The 20641-nt window shown below is 35.2% G+C and overlaps 1 protein-coding gene across 2 annotated transcripts in view; it reads left to right on the top strand.

The window, feature by feature from the left end:
• Window positions 1-20641, top strand: part of COL12A1 (collagen type XII alpha 1 chain) — a 124176-nt gene that overhangs the window by 38090 nt on the left and 65445 nt on the right. For both annotated transcript variants that reach the window (XM_073006170.1, XM_073006171.1), the window contains exons 14-21: window positions 3590-3862; window positions 12867-13133; window positions 13536-13728; window positions 14850-14971; window positions 16908-17057; window positions 17140-17259; window positions 17359-17523; window positions 18100-18246. In XM_073006170.1, the coding sequence (XP_072862271.1) occupies window positions 3590-3862; window positions 12867-13133; window positions 13536-13728; window positions 14850-14971; window positions 16908-17057; window positions 17140-17259; window positions 17359-17523; window positions 18100-18246 (1437 nt within the window). The remainder of the gene's footprint in view (window positions 1-3589; window positions 3863-12866; window positions 13134-13535; window positions 13729-14849; window positions 14972-16907; window positions 17058-17139; window positions 17260-17358; window positions 17524-18099; window positions 18247-20641) is intronic.

Here is a 20641-nt window from a genome sequence, read left to right as displayed (position 1 = left end):
TTTACTTCTCACTCTCTCTTTCCTATTCCCTCTTAGGTACTCTAAAAAGGGACTCTTGCCTGAACCCAATATAACCAAACTAAACCAAAACAAGTCAGATAATTTCTTCCTGTAGTTACTGATGTCTGGAGCTCCTTAGATTCAGGACAAAAATGACAATGTATTGAACCAAGTAAATGCCTTGCTAGGTAACACTTAGAACTTCATTCATGTGAAAATGTGCTCAGCTCTTCAACAAGAGGCCATTTCCTGTTTCAGAGCCATTTCCTGTGTATTCAGAGCCATTTCCTGTTGAGACAAGATGGAGGGGAGAAGAGAGCAGTGAACATCCCACATGTGTCCATAGAGATGTGATAAAAAGCTTAAATCATCTCCTCTGTTCTCTGAGGGTCAGCCTTGAGATTATTTTTCCACCTAAAGCAGTGATTTTCTGTACATGGCAATATAACCACACAAAATACAAATCACCCAGCAGTCCTATAGAGCATCATGTGTGTAATGATTTTGACCAGTTTACTTTCACCATACCTGTCTTTATTTTGAAGGAGCACCATTTCTATGTGAAAGCCGATCTGAGGTTCCTTCCCACACTGACCCAGCACACCTCCCTAATCTCTAGACCTCAGAGAGGAGAAGTAGGAAGAAGAGCAAAAAGGGGGAAAGAATAAAGAATTGTAGAGGTTTTGGAATCACAGGGCAGATTTAAAAGATGTTTAGAAACCACCAGTACTTAGGTGCATCCCCAAGTATTCCAATCTAATTGGTTTGGGTAGGGTCTAGCCTTTGGTTTTTCAGGCAATTCTGTTTATCGATTCAAGTCCAGTCCAGTTATTTTGCTGCTGTGGGCCCCAAGGCCCCAGGAGGTGACATAGCCTGTTGATGACCTGCTCAGATAGTTGCGTACCTGGCCCCAAGACAAGTTCAGCCACTTGCCAGTTTCCATCCTGCCAACTGTACCACAGGGCGCAATCCACTTGCTTCATTTTTTGGTAATATAATGTTTGGCCAAACCAAGATCTCATGTTTTAAAAATTCAAGGGCTATACATTTACTTGCCATGAGTACAACTTATTCTCAAAATTCCTGGTTGTAACGTAATAGATAGAATAGTCAGCCCTCCTCCCTAAAAAAAATTATCAAGTGTTTGGGGAACAGTATGGATTTAATATTTAGGAATATTCTTATCAAACTGACTGATTGACATGTAAGAAACCCATATGAAGCAGCTTATCTTCTCAATTGTGGTGTCTGGATTGAATTATCTTTCTCCTTTCTTTGGAGTCTATGTTGCTGTGTCACTAACATGGAATGTTGTAGTGTCAGTGCCTGCCTTTATATACCACAGACAGAAACTACAATTTTTAGTGAGTTTTTTCTGAGACTGAGAATTTACTCAGTGTTCACTCAAAATAGTGTTGTCATGCCATTAATTAGAGCTTATAAATATTCCCTATTTGATTTTTAATTTGCATCTTAAAAATCGCTGTTGTAGATTATTTTCAGAATATTGATAAACCTTGGGAAAGGTCTTCATTGCATTTTACTAGTATTTTGTTCTAGCTTTACAAGTCTTGAGAGTGTTAAAATAGTTGATTAAAATCCGTAGGGAGACAAGTCTTATGATCTTAGATCCTTTTGTTTTAAGCCCAGAAATATATTTGTGAATGTATTTTTGCTTCAACCACAATTCTCTTCCTATTATTTTTCTCACAGTGAAATCATTAGCCTGTGTTTATGAGATTGATGTCTGTTGTCATGGAAATAAACAATGTCACAAATTTAGTGCTGTAGAAAGAAAAATAGGTTGAGAAGCAAAACCTTGGGGAAAAATAAAAGTTGAAATTGTTTTAAAATCACCCCAGTGTTAATTGGAAAGATAATTCCCACATTCTAGTTAACCTTATTTGTCTGATATTTTTTTGAAACGTCATTAATGCAGCTCATTTAAATGCAAAATTGCTTTCAAGCAAGGTCATTTCACAACAGCTGTTCCTGACTAAAATTGAGGAAATTTAGAAGAAAAGGCACATATTGAAAATGGGGTATATCAAGCAAATGAAAAACGTGCTGTACGTTTAAAACTTACAGACTAGTTGTTGGGATATCGATTATCAAAACAGATAAAAAACAAAAGAAACCCACAACCAAACCAAATAAAACAAAGAGTTTAAAATTGTACTTTTATATTCCAAGTAGAGAAAATATAAAGGTGTATGACCATTTACATAGTAAAGACACCTAAAGAAGACTTTCAAATGGGAATTAGCCTCAAGAACTGAGGGAAAAAATTCAATGTGCTCTTAAAAATAAGTATTCTTTGTTGCGGTGAAATATGTAACTAATTTCCTTCCAGGGATGGGATGTGCTGTCAGCAGTTAAAGTTATTTTTAATGGAGTTAGAATTTTCCATTTGGGCTTGGGGTCTGGTAGGCTGCCCAGCTTCTGTTTCATTTATTTTTTCCCCTCTAAATCCAAGCATATATGATATGTTTTTGTCCACGTAGATTTCTTTTTCATTCACTGTTACCTTTACTTTTTGTGTTGAAATTTAATTGTTAAATTATGACTGCTTTTAAGATATTCATTTTTACTCTTCGAGTTAAGTAAAATAATAGTTTTAAAAATTCTTTTAAGAGCAATATATATCATTTGCATGAACATACAACAATTACTAGTAAGACGTATGCTGGGAAGCAGAGAGTTTTGTATTTATGTCATACTGTGGCATAAAGCCTAGTAAAGGTAGCCAATATAAAGCGACCTGTATATTTATCTTACATCTAAAATATGGAGAGTGAGGGTTTTATTGAAAGATATCTGTGCCTCCTATTAAGTTGAGGTTTCCATATTTTTCCACTTGGGTTGTATGTTTTTTGAATGAAAGAACCAAAATTTAGTAGCAGACATTTTTGATCAGCTAGAACAAGTGGTATGTTTTATTTTGGTGACTAATCACTTTTAAGTTTTCCAGAAGAATTGGTTGTTTTTAGTTTTGTTAGGGTTAAGCTATATTGAAAGCTTGCACTGCTACTTTTTAAACTTCATGAGCAAATACAAGTTTCACCAAGAAACAGTTGTTGGAATTAAGTTTTGTAAGTGATATGAGATTGTTGCAGTGTTGTAAATCATGCATTGAAAATGAGTTTATTTAAATTAGATCAGAGAGGAAAAGATCATGGTAACGAAATAAAGACCTTTGTGAACAATGGGGTATGCCACAAAGCCAACTAAAATGTGATCAAATTCTGGGACTTAGATACAGTTTTTTTCCTTTGGAACTTTTTTTTTTTAACGACAAATACTCCCTCAAATTTGGATGTCAAACTTGTCCTGAAGGATAAGATTATCTAAGTAGGCATATGGGGGCAAGGCTAAGAGGTAGAAATCAAATATAATTCTAAAGTTTTATTGCATCAATCTATTCCACTGACAGAATAGGATGGACAACTCAGAAAGAAGAAATGGGCAATTTTAGACAAATTGAGTTTGAGTCCAGCAAGTCAGAATCTCTACCAGGATCAATGAATATTAATATGTAAATACCTACTAGATATTTTTAAAAAAGATTCCCTTTTAATTTCTGTTCTAGAACGTGGTTCTCCTCGAGATTTAGTTACTAAAGACATCACTGACACATCAATTGGGGCTTATTGGACATCTGCTCCAGGAATGGTTCGTGGCTACAGGGTCTCGTGGAAATCACTTTATGATGATGTTGACACTGGAGAGAAAAATCTTCCTGAAGATGCAATCCATACTATGATAGAAAATCTGCAGCCAGAGACCAAATACAGAATTTCAATATTTGCCACTTACAGCAGTGGAGAAGGAGAACCTTTGACTGGAGATGCCACAACTGAATGTAGGTAACGTTATGGGTGTGTTTGGGTGTGTGTTGGTGCTACCCAATAGTTATCACCTCAAGTGACAATGCAGTTTAATCACTTGAATTTTTTTTTCTTTACATGATAAATGAAGTCTGAGGAATTAGGATCTTTAAAGAATTTGGCTTTCATTCCGAGTAGGTATCTAAAAATATATCAAATTTGGAAATATCAAATCTCTTTCCACTACCTATATTTGTCTTTTTTTCCTGGTGCAATGATTGACTAAGTAGAATACCCAACTACTAAAAAGACCAGAAGCTACGAAGTGAAGAGAATTCAGCCACATTTGTAAAGCTGCATGATCTTTGTCAAGTTACTTAACCTTCTTTGAGCCTCAGTTTCCTAATTTGTAGAATGCAGATAAATCTTGTCTCTTAGAGTTGTGAGGATTGTATAAAATAACAGTATACAAAGCGGTCAGCATAGTACCTAGCCACTTAGAGATGATTGATAAATGATGGGTGGCTATTGAAACTATGATTATCAAACAACCAATACTTAACTTAGTTCGTTCTTTCTCTTTCTTTCTTTCGTTCCGTCTTTCTTTTCTTTTCTTTTCTTTTCTTTTCTTTCTTTCTTTCTTTCTTTCTTTCTTTCTTTCTTTCTTTCTTTCTTTCTTTCTTTTCTTTATTCCTATTATATTTGGTAAGGTCAAATCAAAAGTCCATTCAATTTTCTGGTGGCTCAGATTTACCTCAATCTCACTAATACTCTTTTTTTTTTTTTTTGGTAAATAATTATGAATGACCTATCATAATCACCTGGCTGGTGAAGGATGTGTCAGGATATCTTAATTCACTTTCCTGAAAGCTTATTTGTTTGAGTGATAATGATGTGTCAGTGTAGGTTCAACAGTTGTAACAAATGTACCACTTTGGTGAAGGATGTTGATAATGGGGGAGGCTGTGCATGTGTGGAGGTTGGAAAGGGTACATGGGAAATCTCTGTACCTTCTGCTCAATCTCTGTACCAAAACTGCTCTAAAACAATATAAAATCTATTAAAAACAAACAATTGAAACCAAACCAAACCAAACCAAATGTCATTTGTTAAGCATGGGCATTTCTAAGCATTTGTAGGAGAAAACTTTAATCCTTTTGTTTTGGGAAGGTTTTAGGAAAAGGAGAAAGAATGGGCATTCATGCATTTCCTTCTATAAAAAAGAAGTAGAGGAATTTGGTGATTTTTCTGGCAAAGGAAGAGAGAGGGAGAAGTGCCATGAGCAATTTCAGTTAAGTCCTATATCCTGATTTTAAATTGTCCTTAAACTAAAATCTTTGTGTCTAAGTTCATTTTCTTTTTATCATTTGCAAGCTCAGTTGGATGTTCAAGTTTAAATTTGTATCTTAATTCACCAGATTTTAAAAAATCAACTTCTTTACAGGAAATTTAAATATGTGAGAAGACATAGTTCTCAGATATTCACATGATTGGTAGTAAATAAAATCTTGTGTCTGGAATATATTGGCTGATGTAGTTTAAGAATGTGGTAGAAATTCATTCTCTATTTTTGAGGAAATTCACTTGTAAAGAGAAGCTGTATTGTAAACTTAGGTCACATATAACACATAGAGCTGAATTTATTTGTAGGAGTAAAGATACAGTTCATGTGGCTGAGAAATTATAAAAGTATATGTATTTAGAGGGATTTTTTCCTCCAAAAATTATCCTCCATTTTGTCTTTTTCCAAAAAGTTAGAGGATTCAAATAATTATTTGGAATTTAAAATATCTACAAGAGATGCGTTGTCGCCGAAAGCAAATATGGTAGCAGAAACTAAATAAACCTCTGTATCTCAGAAGATGAGCATCTAAGAAATTTTCAATATTTCTTGGCTAATTGGTTGATTTAAACATTGATGAACAGAAAGTCCTATTTTTTTCCCAAGTTAACTTTTTTAAAATTACACTTTAAGTTCTGGGGTACACACGCAGATCGTGCAGGTTTGTTACATAGGTATACATGTGCCATGGTAGTTTGTTGCACCCATCAACCCATCATCTACATTAGATATTTCTCCTAATGCTATCCCTCCCCTAACTCCCTACCCCACTACAGGCCCTGGTGTGTAATGTTCCCTTCCCTGTGTCCATGTGTTCTCATTGTTCAAGTCCCACTTATGAGTGAGAACATGCGGTGTTTGGTTTTCTGTTCTTGCGATAGTTTGCTGAGAATGATGGTTTTCAGCATGATCCGTGTCCTTGCAAAGTACATCCTTTTTTATGGCTATGTAGTATTCCATGGTGTATATGTGCCACATTTTCTTTATCCAGTCTATCATTGATGGGCATTTGGGTTGGTTCCAAGTCTTTGCTATTGTGAACAGTGCCACAATAAACATACCTGTGCATGTGGATTTATAGTAGAATGATTTATAATCCTTTGGGTATATATTCAGTAATGGAATTGCTGGGTCAAATGGTATTGCTAGTTCTAGATCCTTGAGGAATCACCACGCTGTCTTCCACATTGGTTGAACTAATTTACACTCCTACCAACAGTGTAAAAGCATTCCTACTTCTTCACATCCTCTCCAGCATCTGTTGTTTCCTGGCTTTATAATGATTGCCATTCTAACTGGTGTGACCTGGTATCTCACTGTGGTTTTGATTTGTATTTCACTAATGACCAGTGATGATGAGCTTTTTTTCATATGTTTGTCGGCTGCATAGATGTCTTCTTTTAAGAAGTGTCCATTCATATCCTTTGCCAAATTTTTGATGGGGTTGTTTGGTTTTTTTCTTGTAAATCTGTTTAAGTTCTTTGTAGATTCTGGATATTAGCCCTTTGTTAGATGGATAGATTGCAAAAATTTTTTCCCATTCTGTAGGTTGCCTGTTCACTCTGATGATAGTTTCTTTTGCTGTGCAGAAGCTCTTTAGTTTAATCAGATCCCATTTGTCAATTTTGGCTTTTGTTGCCATTGCTTTTGGTGTTTTAGTCATGAAGCCTTTGCCCATTCCTATGTCCTAAATGATACTGCATAGGTTTTCTTCTAGGGTTTTTATGGTTTTAGGTCTTACATTTCAGTGTTTAATCTATCTTGAGTTAATTTTTGTATAAGGTGTAAGGAAGGGATCCAGTCTCAGCTTTCTGCATATGGGTAGCCAGTTTTCCCGACACCATTTATTAAATAGGGAATCTTTCCCCATTTCTTGTTTTTGTCAATTTTGTCAAAGATCAGATGGTTATAGATGTGTGGTGTTATTTCTGAGGCCTCTGTTCTGTTCCATTGGTCTATTTATTATACTTTAAGTTTGTGGTACCAGTACTATGCTGTTTTTGTTACTGTAGCCTTGTAGTATAGTTTGAATTCAGGTAGTGTGATGCCTCCAGCTTTGTTCTTTGTGGGTAGGATTGTCTTGGCTATACGGGCTCTTTTTTGGTTCCATATGAAATCTAAAGTTTTTTTCTAATTCTGTGAAGAAAGTCAATGATAGCTTGATCAGGATAGCATTAAATCTATAAATTACTTTGGGCAGTATGGCCATTTTGACAATATTTATTCTTCCTATCTACAAGCATGGAATGTTTTTCCATTTGTTTGTGTTCTCTCTTATTTCCTTGAGCAGTGGTTTGTAGTTCTCCTTGAAGAGGTCCTTCACATCCCTTGTAAGTTGTATTCCTAGGTATTTTATTCTCTTTGTAGCAATTATGAATGGGAGCTCACTCATGATTTGGCTGTTTGTCTGTTATTGGTATAGAGGAATGCTTGTGATTTTTGCATATTGATTTTGTATCCTGAGACTGCTGAAGTTGCTTATCGGCTTAAGGAGATTTTGGGCTGAGACGATGGGTTTTTCTAAATATATAATCTTGTCGTCTGCAAACAGAGACAATTTGACTTCCTCTTTTCCTAATTGAATACCCTTTATTTCTTTCTCTTGCCTTATTACCCTGGCCAGAACTTCCAACACTATGTTGAATAGGAGTGGTGAGAGAGGGCATCCCTGTCTTGTGCCGGTTTTCAAAGGGAATTTTCCAGCTTTTGCCCATTCAGTAAGATATTGGCTGTGGGAAGCCTCTTTTGAAGAAGGAGCAGCTTGGCAGGAATGATATGTTCATTTTTAGGTCACGGTTGTCCCTCCATATTCTCAGGTTCCACATGTGCAAAAGTAACCAACTGCTGATAGACAATATTTTTTAAAAAGCATTAAGAAATAACAATACAACAATAAATAATAATGCTAATAAATATATAGTATAATCATTATATGACATTTACATTGTGTTATAAATAATCTAGAGATGATTTAAAGTTCAGCAGGTTCTTGAATAATATCATAACATTGATGAGAAAAAAGAATTGATTCCTGGTGTGGGTCACTATCTGTGTGGAGTTTGCACATCTTCTCCATGTCTACGTGGGTTTCCTCCAGGTACTCTAGTTACCTCCCACATCACGTTAGGTGAACTGGCACGTCCACATGGTCCCAGTCTGAGTGAGTGTGGGTGTGTGTGTGGGTGCCTAGGATGGGGTTCTCCCTTTCTCCCTGAGCTACTTGGACAGGCTGTGTCCACTGTGATCCTTAACTGGAATAAATGGGTGAATAATTATGTTACTGATTTTCATTTGTCTTTCTGAAATGTATATAGAGCATACACATACATCAGTGTTTCATATGAGAAGTGTTTTGTTTTTTATTGAGAAGTTTGGTGATGTTTTTGTGATCAGAAATATGATGTAGGAACTTAACTCTTGTTTATATCAATTAACCTCTGGAAAATTGGTTTCCTTATGTCAGTTGTTCAAAGTTGCAGTTTCCAAGAAATTATTTAACAACATTAGGTGAGGACTTACTGTATTAGGAGGATATGCATAGGTTTGTGTGAATACTACACCATTTTACATCAGGAACTTGAGCATGTGAGGATTTTGGTTTCTATGGGAGATCCTGAAACTAATCTCCCATGGATACCAAAGGGCAACCGTATGTGAAAACTGCTGAAATGTCTAAGTAAATAAGAAAGAAGTCATGGATTTTTCTTTGTTCTACCATCATTTTGTTGTTGTTAGAAAGTATTTTCAGAAATCTGAGTGAGATCTGTTGTTTAGGTGGTAGAGGAATCCTAAGGTGTGGATAACTCAGCAGAACTCCTAGCCTACGCTCCTAGAGTTTCGCATATGCTTCCAAGAGGGCATTCTGGGAACGTCTTTAAGATTGCTTTCACCTGAAACTCAGGGACATGGTATGCAGACTGTTGATACAATGAAATGAATACATTGATAAATGAAAATCATGAATTGGGGTTAGAAAGTCAGCAGAAGGGACACTTTCTATTGCCCTTCTAATTTATGGCAGCTGGCTTAGCAGTGGTACAGTGGGTGTTTGAAAGTTTCTCATGATAGTTACTAACACATGAAAAGAACTTACAATGTTAGAGGGTGTAACAGCATTTAATGGTGTGTGGTATCAAATCAATGATGTAAAAATTCTTGCTCTCTGGTTATGGAAACCAACAAGGGTTTTTTTTTTTTTTTTTTTTTTTTTTTTTTCTCCCTAAAGTCCAGTTTACCATTAAAACTAGGATGAGATATGCTGTACTGTATTTCATTTCAGTTTCTTCATTTTAAAGAGTTAATTAAAAGGCAGGAATATAAGTGAGGCCATTAAGGCATATCAAGGTATGACATATCACTTTTGGCTGTTATTAATATGTTTAAATTTTGAAACATGTTAAAGCTTGGTATCCCATTTTTTTGAAACTTAAGTTTCTTTTTAAATCAACATTCATAAAATTTAACTTTTTATTTTTCTAAATTCTGAGTTGTGTGAAATTGGTTTAAAAATTTTGTGAGAGACAATGTCTTGTTCCACTGAGTAAAAATTTAAGAGATGAAACAAAAGATGAGAAAACATACTGTAGCACAACCACTTCTAGAAAACTGTTAGACACCCATCAACTTATTTGATATTTGTGACAACTGGTAATGATAATAATCCAAATAGATTATTTTTCTATACACTATTCTTTCTTGTACTATTTTCAGAACTCCAGGTAAAGTCTTTAGATTTTTTGTTTGGAAATACATATATATATGTTTATATCATATATATTTTTATATAATAATATATATTTTATATATATGTAAATTTTTTTCGTTTTAATAGTTCACTTACCTGGAGAATAATAACAGCGAATTGATGATTAATCTAAATAAATTTTAGTATTTCCAGAAAATAATGGACTTCGCTGAGAGTTCTCTGTTTCTTTAAATCCAAAAATAAAAATTGCAGCCAATATAATTTTGATTGAAATTACATTTTTTCATCTCTCAGAAGCATAATTCATAACCATCATAACCATATATTGAATTTACCTACTTTATCATTTTTATATTTGTCCTCTGTACGTATTATGTGTTTTTAAAAAAATATGGCTTCTTTAAAGATTTTATTTTTATTACTGATTTTTAAGCAATTTAATTATGTTGTGTCTTGGTATAGTTTCTTTATGTTTCTTGTGTTTGGGGTTCACTAAACTTCTAGGATGTGTGAGTTTATGGTTTTTATAAAATTTGAACAAGTCCATCCCATTAGTTTTTCAAATATTTTATTTATTACACCCCCACTTTATTTGGGAACTCCAAATAACTACACATATATTAGTCTGCTTGAAGTTATCACACAGCTCACTGATGCTCTGTTCATTAAAAAATTGTTTTTCTTTCCTTATGTTTCATGTTCTATTATCATGCCATGAAGTTCACTAATCATTTTTTATATTTTCTAATCTGCTGTAAATATTATCTTGTGTGTTTTTCATTTTAGATATTATTTTTATCTCTAGAAATGTTTGAGCCTTTTTTATATGTTCTATATCTCTAGTTAAAATGCTTAATCTTTCTTCTACCATTATTACATATGAAATATAGTTATAATAACTGTTTTAACGTCCTTTTAAATTCTGTAATATATGTCATTTCTAGTTCTGTTTCTATTGATTGATTTTTCTTCTTATTATGTGTTGTCTTAGTTTGGACTGCAATAACAAAAGGTATTACTATTGACTGAGTGACTTTAACAACAGAAAGTTATTTTCTCACAGTTTTGGAGGCTGGAAAGTTCAAGATTAAGGTCTGGCAGGGTTTGATTTCTGGTGAGGGCTCTCTTCCTGGTGGGTGGTTACCTTTCTTTTTGTCCTCATATGGCCTTTTCTCAGGCTGTGAATGTGGAAAGAGAGAGACAGAACTCTGGTGTCTCGTTTTTTTCTTATAAAGTCACCAAGCCGATCAGATTAAGGCCTCACTCTGATGGCCTTATTGAATCCAAATTGCCTCTACAAAGGCCTCCTGTTTAAATGTCATCACATTGAAGGTTAAGACGTCAACATGTCAATTTAGTGGTGGGAGACCTTCAATCCATGATAGAGGTCATAAGTTTTTCCTTTTTGGCGTGCTTTGTAACTTTTATTAGTTGTCAGATTTTGTGAATTTTATTTGCTTGGGTGCTAGATATTTTTATGTTCTTATAAATATTCTTAAGTTTTATTCTGGAATACAGTTAAGTTACTTGGAAATAGTTTGATCTGACACTCGCTTTTAAACTGTTTCAGTTTAGGACTAATTTTGCCCCATTATTGAGACAATCACCTACTAAATACCCTACCTGATGTGCCTAGAGTTGTGAGGTTTTCTCTTCTGGGTAGGGGGAACATTCTAACCCTGTGTGAGCTCAAGAAATTGTTCCCTGGGCTCCTTTGGGGTGGTTTTTTCCCTAGTTGTGGGTGGTTTTCTCACGCATATGCACTGATTATCCTAGGTTGAAGACTCAAGTATTTTCTCTGTGGCACTCTCTCACTCACAGTACTCTATTCTTCAAGTTCTGGTTGCTTTGGGCTCTCCAGACTTGCAACAACATCTTGACAATTAAGGGAGGCCACCAGGCTCCATCTGGATTCCCCTTTCTTTTACTGGGGACTGGAAATTCCAGGCAATAGCTGGGCAATCACAGAACCTATTCCCGTTTGTTCCTTATCTCTCTTAGGGATGAGTGTCCTGTGCCAACTGATATCGTGTCTGAAAATTATTGTGTTTTATTTTTCTTAGTTTTTTTTTTCAGGCTTCTTAGTTGTTTCAAATAGCTCTTGACCACTTGAACATGAAATTTTCCCTTACAATCAGGAAGATTCTTTGCTGATTTTGAATTTTGTTTAGCTTAATCTTTTTCTGTAGAACATGTTTATGTTCTTTTGAACATTGATTATTGAGCTGAATAAAATGGTCCTGCTTATGAACTCTATTTATGTATAAAAATAGGATGTTGTAGGTTATTTGTGGATGCTGGTTACTTATTTCATATAGAGTTATTAATAATTGTGAAATATTAGTAAAAAAATTTAATAAATGATTACGTATTATTGATTACATATTAAGCAAACACTATTTACAGATAGTGCTTTCTGAAATACTCAGCATATACCAGTTTATCTTTAGAGCCCCTGAGATATTTTGAAGTGTTAGTTTCCTATTCTTCTGTGCTCAGAGTCTGAGATGTGCATGGCAATCATAAGAATGGTGTTAACTACAGTCACTCTGGCTAGTCATTTATGGATTGCAACTTTTTCTGAAAAAGTCCAAGTAAAATGTCCAACTCTGAATTCATAATTTTTAGTATTCTCCACAGCATTATTACTGGATAAATTCTTTACAGATGGAAATATAATAAAAATTCTAAAACCTTATCTCCGGAAACGGATGTTTTCTTTACTAAAGTCTCTAGAAGGCCAATAGGAAATCTCTGCAATATGAACTTCCATTTTTTAGTATTAGCTAGATAAAACGAAAACATCTTGCTGAGCTCCCAATGAGATTAGGCTCACACGCCATCATGAATTTATGAGAGGTTGCAGTGCTAAGCAATGGAACAGTGTACATATTTAAGAAGTCACAGAGAATTTCTTTTCACATAAATGAAGAGGTGGACGTACATTTTTTTTCAGCATGGTATACAGTTTAATCTTCCTTTTATTTCACAGTGTCTCAAGATTCCAAAACCGTGAAAGTAGATGAAGAAACAGAAAGCACAATGAGAGTTATGTGGAAACCAGCTCCAGGGAAGGTCGTCAATTACCGTGTTGTCTATCGCCCCCATGGGGGAGGGAGGCAAATGGTTGCTAAGGTGCCCCCCACAGTCACTTCAACAGTGTTAAAGCGACTTCAGCCACAGACCACATATGACATCACAGTTCTTCCGATTTACAAGACGGGAGAAGGAAAGCTTAGGCAAGGATCAGGAACAACAGGTACGAAATAACAGTTACATTTTGAGGGGGAGAGAAGGTAATGTTTTAAAAGATGACTTTGGTGTGTCCACTTCATTTGTAAATGTTTAAAACTGATTCTGTAATAAGTTAAATTATAATGATTAGACAATGTCTAATTAACATGTTATTTTTACCAATCTAGTTCCTGGTTAAATGATTCTACATGTTAATGTTCTCATGCAAATCTAATCTGAATTGTGAGAATTATTTACGCTTCTACTTAGCTAGCATTCTGTTATCAGGACTTCTATGGAACGTGCTCTTTTATGCTACCAGACTTAAACCCTTTTTATGGATATGCATTTTTGTGGGGCTAATAAAAAAGAAACCCCAAAGCCTAGTCTTGTAGATAATATTTTAAAAATATTTTTGTCTTTACAGCTTCTCGATTTAAGTCTCCCAGAAACCTCAAAACATCTGACCCAACCATGTCAAGCTTCCGAGTGACTTGGGAGCCTGCCCCTGGGGAAGTGAAGGGTTATAAAGTCACATTCCACCCTACGGGGGATGACAGAAGACTGGGGGAGTTAGTGGTTGGACCCTATGACAACACAGTTGTTTTGGAGGAACTTAGGTAGGAATTAACTACGTTTGTCTCAAAGGATGAAATTAATTTGTTTAAAAGGTTGAATAGCTTATGTAAATTAGTAGGCTTTACACAAATATCACTTATATGTCTGTTTGCCAGTAAAGTATTTAAAATCAGCTAAAGCTGTTTTCTTATGCTTGGTGCTGCTGGAGTTGAAGTTAGGATTCAGGGGTCAGCAACAGAATTTAGGCCTGAGCAGGATTTTTTGGTAATGTTTAGTAATTTTTGTTTGTTATTAAGTGATCAGAATTGGTGTTTTCAATAACACCCTGCTTTTAAAAAATTAACATTCTTATTATACAATGTCACCGAAATTGTAGCCATGTGGAAGAGTGGGGGTTGCTGTACCTTTTGGCAAGGTTTTAGGGACTCATGCTGAAATTTTGAGTGTGAATCCCCCTCCAGTATGCCATACAGGAGAAAGAAGGCAGGACCTCGTGGGTTCCAGCTGGCAGGAGAGGGCAAGGCTGGGCTCGTGAAAGGTCCAGCTCCAGGCTGTGCAGTGAAAAACAAGGAAGTTTCAGTTTGAACAGCACCCTACATTCATTACAGTAAAAAGGATGAACTGCTGTGTGTAGTCTTTTGGAAAGTTTGTTTTTCAATTATTCATTCAAGACTATTGAAATCTATATAAATGCTTGTGATTTACTTTTCCCGGAGTAGGGAGGATAACATTTATTGAGCTTCCTATGTGTCAGGCATTATGTGAGGCATTGTCTTATGTTACCTTGCAAGGTACAGCACTTCAATTATTTTCTTAAAGCCCATTGCTTAGAAACAGTAAGAATGAAGAGTCTGACCCTTCCCTGACATGCTGAAAGGCAGGGTAAAGACTGCATCTGCTAGAAAGGCAAGACAGAAACCAGTGCTGTGAATTCCTAGTGTTCTCTGGAATGCTTGCTGTCTAGTTTCTCTTGACACCTCCCTCACAGGGTAAGCTAAGTGAGAAAGTGGCGGAAATTATTTTTCTTCTCTTATAATGTTGTACCCTATAAACTCTTCATAGCGAAAGCTTATAAATCAAGATCAATGTCTTTAACGAAGCAAAACAAAAGTGCACCACTTGAGCCTATGGTTCTCACAGGCTATATACTTTAACATTTTAGGGCTGGTACCACCTATAAAGTAAATGTTTTTGGAATGTTTGATGGAGGAGAAAGCTCACCACTTGTTGGACAAGAAATGACAACCCTTTCCGACACAACTGTAATGCCAATTTTATCTTCTGGTAAGAAATTGAGTTACATTCCTCCAGGAAAACAACATTAGGAAATTATTTCAAATGTGAACTGTTAGGGTATCATATAATGGAAAACAGTGATACAAATTTTACACTAAAATTTATTTCAATAATTTACATACTTAGTAAAAAAACTTCTTCAAACATCCAGTCAAGCATGCTTTTTGACAGTATTTTTTTATACTTCTTTTATCAGCATTGCATTATTTCATACTTAAATTATTACATAAATCTATTTTTAAAAGAGTAATATATGTATTAATGTATTAATTATATTAGTAATGTAATTATTAATGTAGTAATTTAAAATTATGTAATAATGCATAAGTTAAAATTACACATTAAATTTATTAATGCATTTAAATATCAAATTTTAAAATTATGCATTATTGCATAATTAAGCTCTATTATTTAAAGACGAGTTTTTACTAAATGTAGATATTGTACCTTTTTCTATTTTTAGTGACTAAGATGCAGTTTTCTTTTGTAAAAGTCATTGCAGAAATGATTTATTTGGGCTGAGTAAACAGTGTTAGGTTACATAAATAGGTGGGCAACTATGACTTGGGAAGCAAAATGGTAACATAAGCCCCTTAGATTTTCTGTCCCTCCTGCAATTACAGCCTTTATGAACATAAGACTAGTTTTTAACATTCTTAGAGAGGGAGGTGGTGGACAGAGTTTACTTCTGATATTTTTCACTATTGCTGAAAAAGAGTAGATCTAGGCAGAGCAGGAGCAGGCTTGTAAGGGCTTATTTCCTTGGGACAGTATTTGGGAATCCTTAATCCTGATACAGTATATATGAGTGACACATTTGTATTTTATAGTGTGATGAGCATTATTTAATTTTTTTCCAATGATTTCTTTTGTAATATAAAGACCAAATGCTACCCTTGTAATAAATTGGAAAATTTATAGTGGTAATATTAGCTTTTGGAAAGGAGAACATTAAAAAAATGGATGTGGACAAAATCAAGTGTCAATTCTTGCTGTTTTGCATTAATGTTCTATTGTTTCTCTTATGATGATATTAACTGACTTATATTTTTATTTTGTAGCTTGTACACTGAGGATGTTGGGATTATTTTCTATTTCCAAAGCTTTTCCTTTGTATCAATGTTTGTGCTTGTCTCTATAGCTCTTAATTTGTGTATTTGTTTGCATACTTTTCTAAATTATCTTCCTTCTTCCTTGATTCTTTAAATGTGCAAACTTCACCTTCTATGTTTACCTGATTTTTATTCATAGTAGACCATAAACTCAAATGATTAATGGCTAAATAATAATATATCAGGGTTTAAAAAATATATCTTTACTTCAAAAAGGTATAATTTTAAAAGTTATGTGTCTAATCCTTCATATACATGAGGTAGTTACCTAACAGTTTAGCTATTTGAAAAGCTAATTTTTGGCTCACAAAAACCTTTTTTTAGTTTACATGTTTTATCAGTCCATCTCATTCTTGTCTGCTATGACCATTAAATATTGCAGAAGAATGCAACATCTAATGGTTTGACCACATTAAAATTTTATTAAAGTTATTAGTATTTCATAGTTAGACAGCTATACATTCCCATTTATTTATTTCAGCCTTTGATTTTGTGAGCCCATCAAATTTTCAACAGTGGCTTAATTCAAGTCTCCAGGTTCTATGAAAGAGGGCAGGAAATCAAGTCAAAGATAAAAGAGAGATTGGCCGTTGAAATAATCTTTGGAGGAACTGCTGATTCTTAAGACTGTTAATTGAGGTTAATAAATCAGATGGACATATTTTCAGAGTCTCGTACTCCACATCACTGAGCTAGACTATAGTACTGAGACAGGCAACACTGAGGATCCAGGGAGTGGCAGAGGTGTGACAAGGAAGTACCCTTGCCAACAATTTGCTTCTTACTGTCTTGTCTCGTGATTGCCATGTCAGGGATGGAGTGTCTCACCAGAGCTGAGGCAGACATTGTGTTGCTGGTGGATGGATCATGGAGCATTGGCCGGGCAAATTTTAGAACCGTGAGGAGCTTCATTTCTCGTATTGTGGAAGTCTTTGACATTGGCCCCAAAAGAGTACAAATTGGTAGGTACTGACAACATTGGAGCCATTTAGACATTTTTATCTTGGTCTTTCGCATGCACTAATGCCAGTGGTGTCATTTTAGCGCTTGCTCAGTATAGTGGGGATCCCAGAACAGAGTGGCAGTTAAATGCTCACAGAGACAAGAAGAGCTTGTTGCAAGCTGTGGCAAACTTACCATACAAAGGAGGCAATACTCTCACAGGTGAGTCAGGCCTGTCTGACACTCTTTCAGCTCATGCTTCTGGTCAAGGTTTGTGGCTGAATGGTGATGTGACTGGTTCTCTTTTAAAAATCCCACTAGGCATGGCTTTGAATTTCATTCGCCAACAGAGCTTCAGGACCCAAGCTGGCATGAGACCTCGAGCTCGAAAAATTGGTGTGCTCATTACTGATGGAAAATCACAAGATGATGTTGAGGCGCCTTCAAAGAAACTCAAGGATGAGGGAGTGGAGCTGTTTGCTATTGGTATGCACTGAAAAGGACAGTGATGCCCCTGGGGTTACAAATGTGCTGAGGGTATTTTTCATAGTTAAAAGTTTATCTGAAGCATGAAAAGAAAAACATGTTTTTCTATCACATAATTTATCAAAATAATGTTCCAGGAAGTTAATTCATTTTTTTTCTCCTTATATTGGGCCAAAACTACATGATTTCTTAAAAGAAAATTAATAGATCAGGAAGAAAAATGTGCTATTAATAGGATTCAGAAAAACTCCTACTTGGTTTTCCACAGAACCATGTTTATTTTTGATATCCATTATTTTACATTCCAGAAAAAACACTGAAGAGACACTTTTTGGTGGGAAATTGGTACTAGATGCATCTGGAAGAAGCCAATTTAAAAGAGCTTTCAGTTTATATTATCCTTTGTTTCTGTTTTATTACTGAGAAAAATAATATGTACGTTTTAGTTAACTAATTATTAAATCTTCATAGTTGACCGAAAGAAGCCATGAATTAAGAAAGCCATAAATCATTTGCTTTGTTCCATTAATTTTTTTCTGAGAAGTGCTTTTAATTTGTATATATCCGTTTTTGAAGGTATTAAAAATGCTGATGAAGTCGAATTAAAGATGATTGCAACTGATCCTGATGATACCCATGCATACAATGTGGCAGATTTTGAGTCACTCTCCAGGATAGTGGATGATCTCACCATTAATTTGTGTAACAGTGTCAAAGGTCCAGGTAAGTTTAGCCCAGAGTTTCTTGCCCTCAGCACTGCTGATATTTTGGGCCAAATAATTATTTTTTTGGGTGAAGGGGAGGGAACTATTTTGTGCATTATAAAATGCTTAGCAGCGTGAAGGGCCTCTGCAGGTTGGATGGCAGTAGCATCCCCTAAATTGTGGCAACTATAAAGATCTTCAGTTGTTGCCAAATGTCTGCTGCAGAAAAAAACTGTTCCCAGTTGAGAATCACTGCCTTAGTCCCAGATTTTTTTCCTGATTTGTTTCTCGTGATGGCACTTCAATGACTTCTAGTTTATTTGAGGATATATTTAGTTAATATCCCGCATACTTGCACCCTCCCCCCCACAACATATATGTATAAATTGGAAGGGGGTAGGAAGAGACAGAAAGAGAGATGCTTTCTTTTCTGGGCTATACCTGTTGTCTTGTAAAGCATCTTCACTCCATTTGGTTGCTACATTGCTATTAGATGGTTGTTCCCAGACTCTTGTTTTCCTCAGTTTTGGTACCTTTTTTTGATTTCCTAATGTGAGCAGGAATAAAAGAGCAGTCTTTATATCTGATTTGCTTTGCCTCAATTATAGATGATCAGATTTGAAACTTTACACTTATAATCCCTAAATATAAAGAGAAGCTACAATTTTACAGTTTAGACATTTAGAAATTATATAACCTCTTTTTACCAGTGAAGAAACTGAGATCTGGAGAAAAATTACTTAGTCTGGGTCAAATGTTTAAAGACATTTTCAGGGGTATTTAAAAAAAGTAGATATAGCTAAGGAATTAGGATATTGAGATAAAATTATAGAGCTGGATTTATACTAACAAAGGATGATGCATAATGATTACTCTCTGTGTAAATCATGGGACAAAACATGGTAATCACCAAATTTAAAGGTTTTTTAAAAAAATTACTGATAAAAATTATAGCTCTTATTATGTGAGAAAAATTTTATGTAAGTACATGTAGATTATGGTAAAATTGTCCTTCATTAATTTAATTTGGTTTTGGAAAAGTTGGAATGAGTTTAAGAAATAACGTGATAGAAATGGTTCACTTGCTCTGGGTGCCAGGGGTATGTTTATTTGAATGTTCTCTCTTGGGTTTCTTTCTCCTAACTTTTGCAGATTTTCTTTTTTGAATTTTGAACAACAGATTGACCTTTTCCCTGGAGAAATAGACCAGCCTGGCAGCCAGAATTTGTAGGCTTCTGGCTCTTGATTAGCTGAGAGAGTTGTAGTTTTATTCCATTGGACAGAACTTTGAGTGGGGATGAAAACATCCTTTATCTGTTTTGCTTTTTTTTTTTTTTTTTTAAATGAACTATGTAATAGTTGCATTCATTCTAGTTTCCCAGACAGTAAAATTGCTTGATAATTTTGTAGGTTTGACTCTTACCCAAGTACAATAAAAGTTAAGATACTAAGAATGGAAAGGCTTTCCCCAGTTTTGGCTTGCACAAAAAGTAGAAAGAGTTTATATGAGAATGATTTGCTATGCTTATGGAGTTATTGAATTAATCCTTTTCTCTTTTAATTTTTATTTGGGCCATTTTCCTGTTAGACATACTGAGCTTAATATTTCTATTTTCATCAGCATTTATTCAAGATACTGTTATGTATTAGTCATTTCACCTATGTCCACCCACAGGGAGTACAATCACAGGCGGTAGGATATTCCCAGATTGAAAAACATGTGTGTGTTTGCATTCTCTCCAGTGATACAGTTGTCAGTTTCCTTTATTATACAACTAGATCCTGTTAGAGAATAGAATGAATGAAAAATCAATTCTGTCCTCACAGAGCATAACCTTTAGTTAAGGAGAGAAGACATGAGTATATAGAAGCAAAATGATAATGAGGGTAGGGAAGTTGTGTGGTGCCAATAGTGATAGGGACAATGGAGAAGCTAAATTGTCAGGACCTAAATTCTTATTTACTGATTATATGTACAAGGGTAGAGAGAGGAGAAACTATCAAAAGGTGATTTAGAGGTCTCGTATTAGTCTGTTCTCATGCTGCTAATAAAGACGTACCCAAGACTGGGTAATTTATAAAGGAAAGAGGTTTGATTGACTCACAGTTCCATGTGGCCGGGGAGGCCTCACAATCATGGAAGAAGAACATGGGAGGTCTTACATGGTGGCAGGCAAGAGAGAGAATGAGAGCCAAGGGAAAGAGGAAACCCCTTATAAAGGCATTAGATCTCGTGAGACATTCACTACCACTAGAGCAGTATGGGGGAACCACCCCCATGATCCAATTATCTCCCTCTGGGTCCCTCCCACAACACTTGGGACTTATGGGAGCTACAATTCAAGATGAGATTCAAGTGGGGACACAGCCAGACCATATCGAGTCGTCAGTCTCAGTGACGTGTAAATTGGTAA

Source organism: Chlorocebus sabaeus, chromosome 17, assembly GCF_047675955.1.
Source record: "Chlorocebus sabaeus isolate Y175 chromosome 17, mChlSab1.0.hap1, whole genome shotgun sequence".
Lineage (NCBI taxonomy): Eukaryota > Metazoa > Chordata > Mammalia > Primates > Cercopithecidae > Chlorocebus > Chlorocebus sabaeus.
Note: the sequence above shows the minus strand (reverse complement) of the source record. Positions and strands in the feature narration are given on the sequence as shown.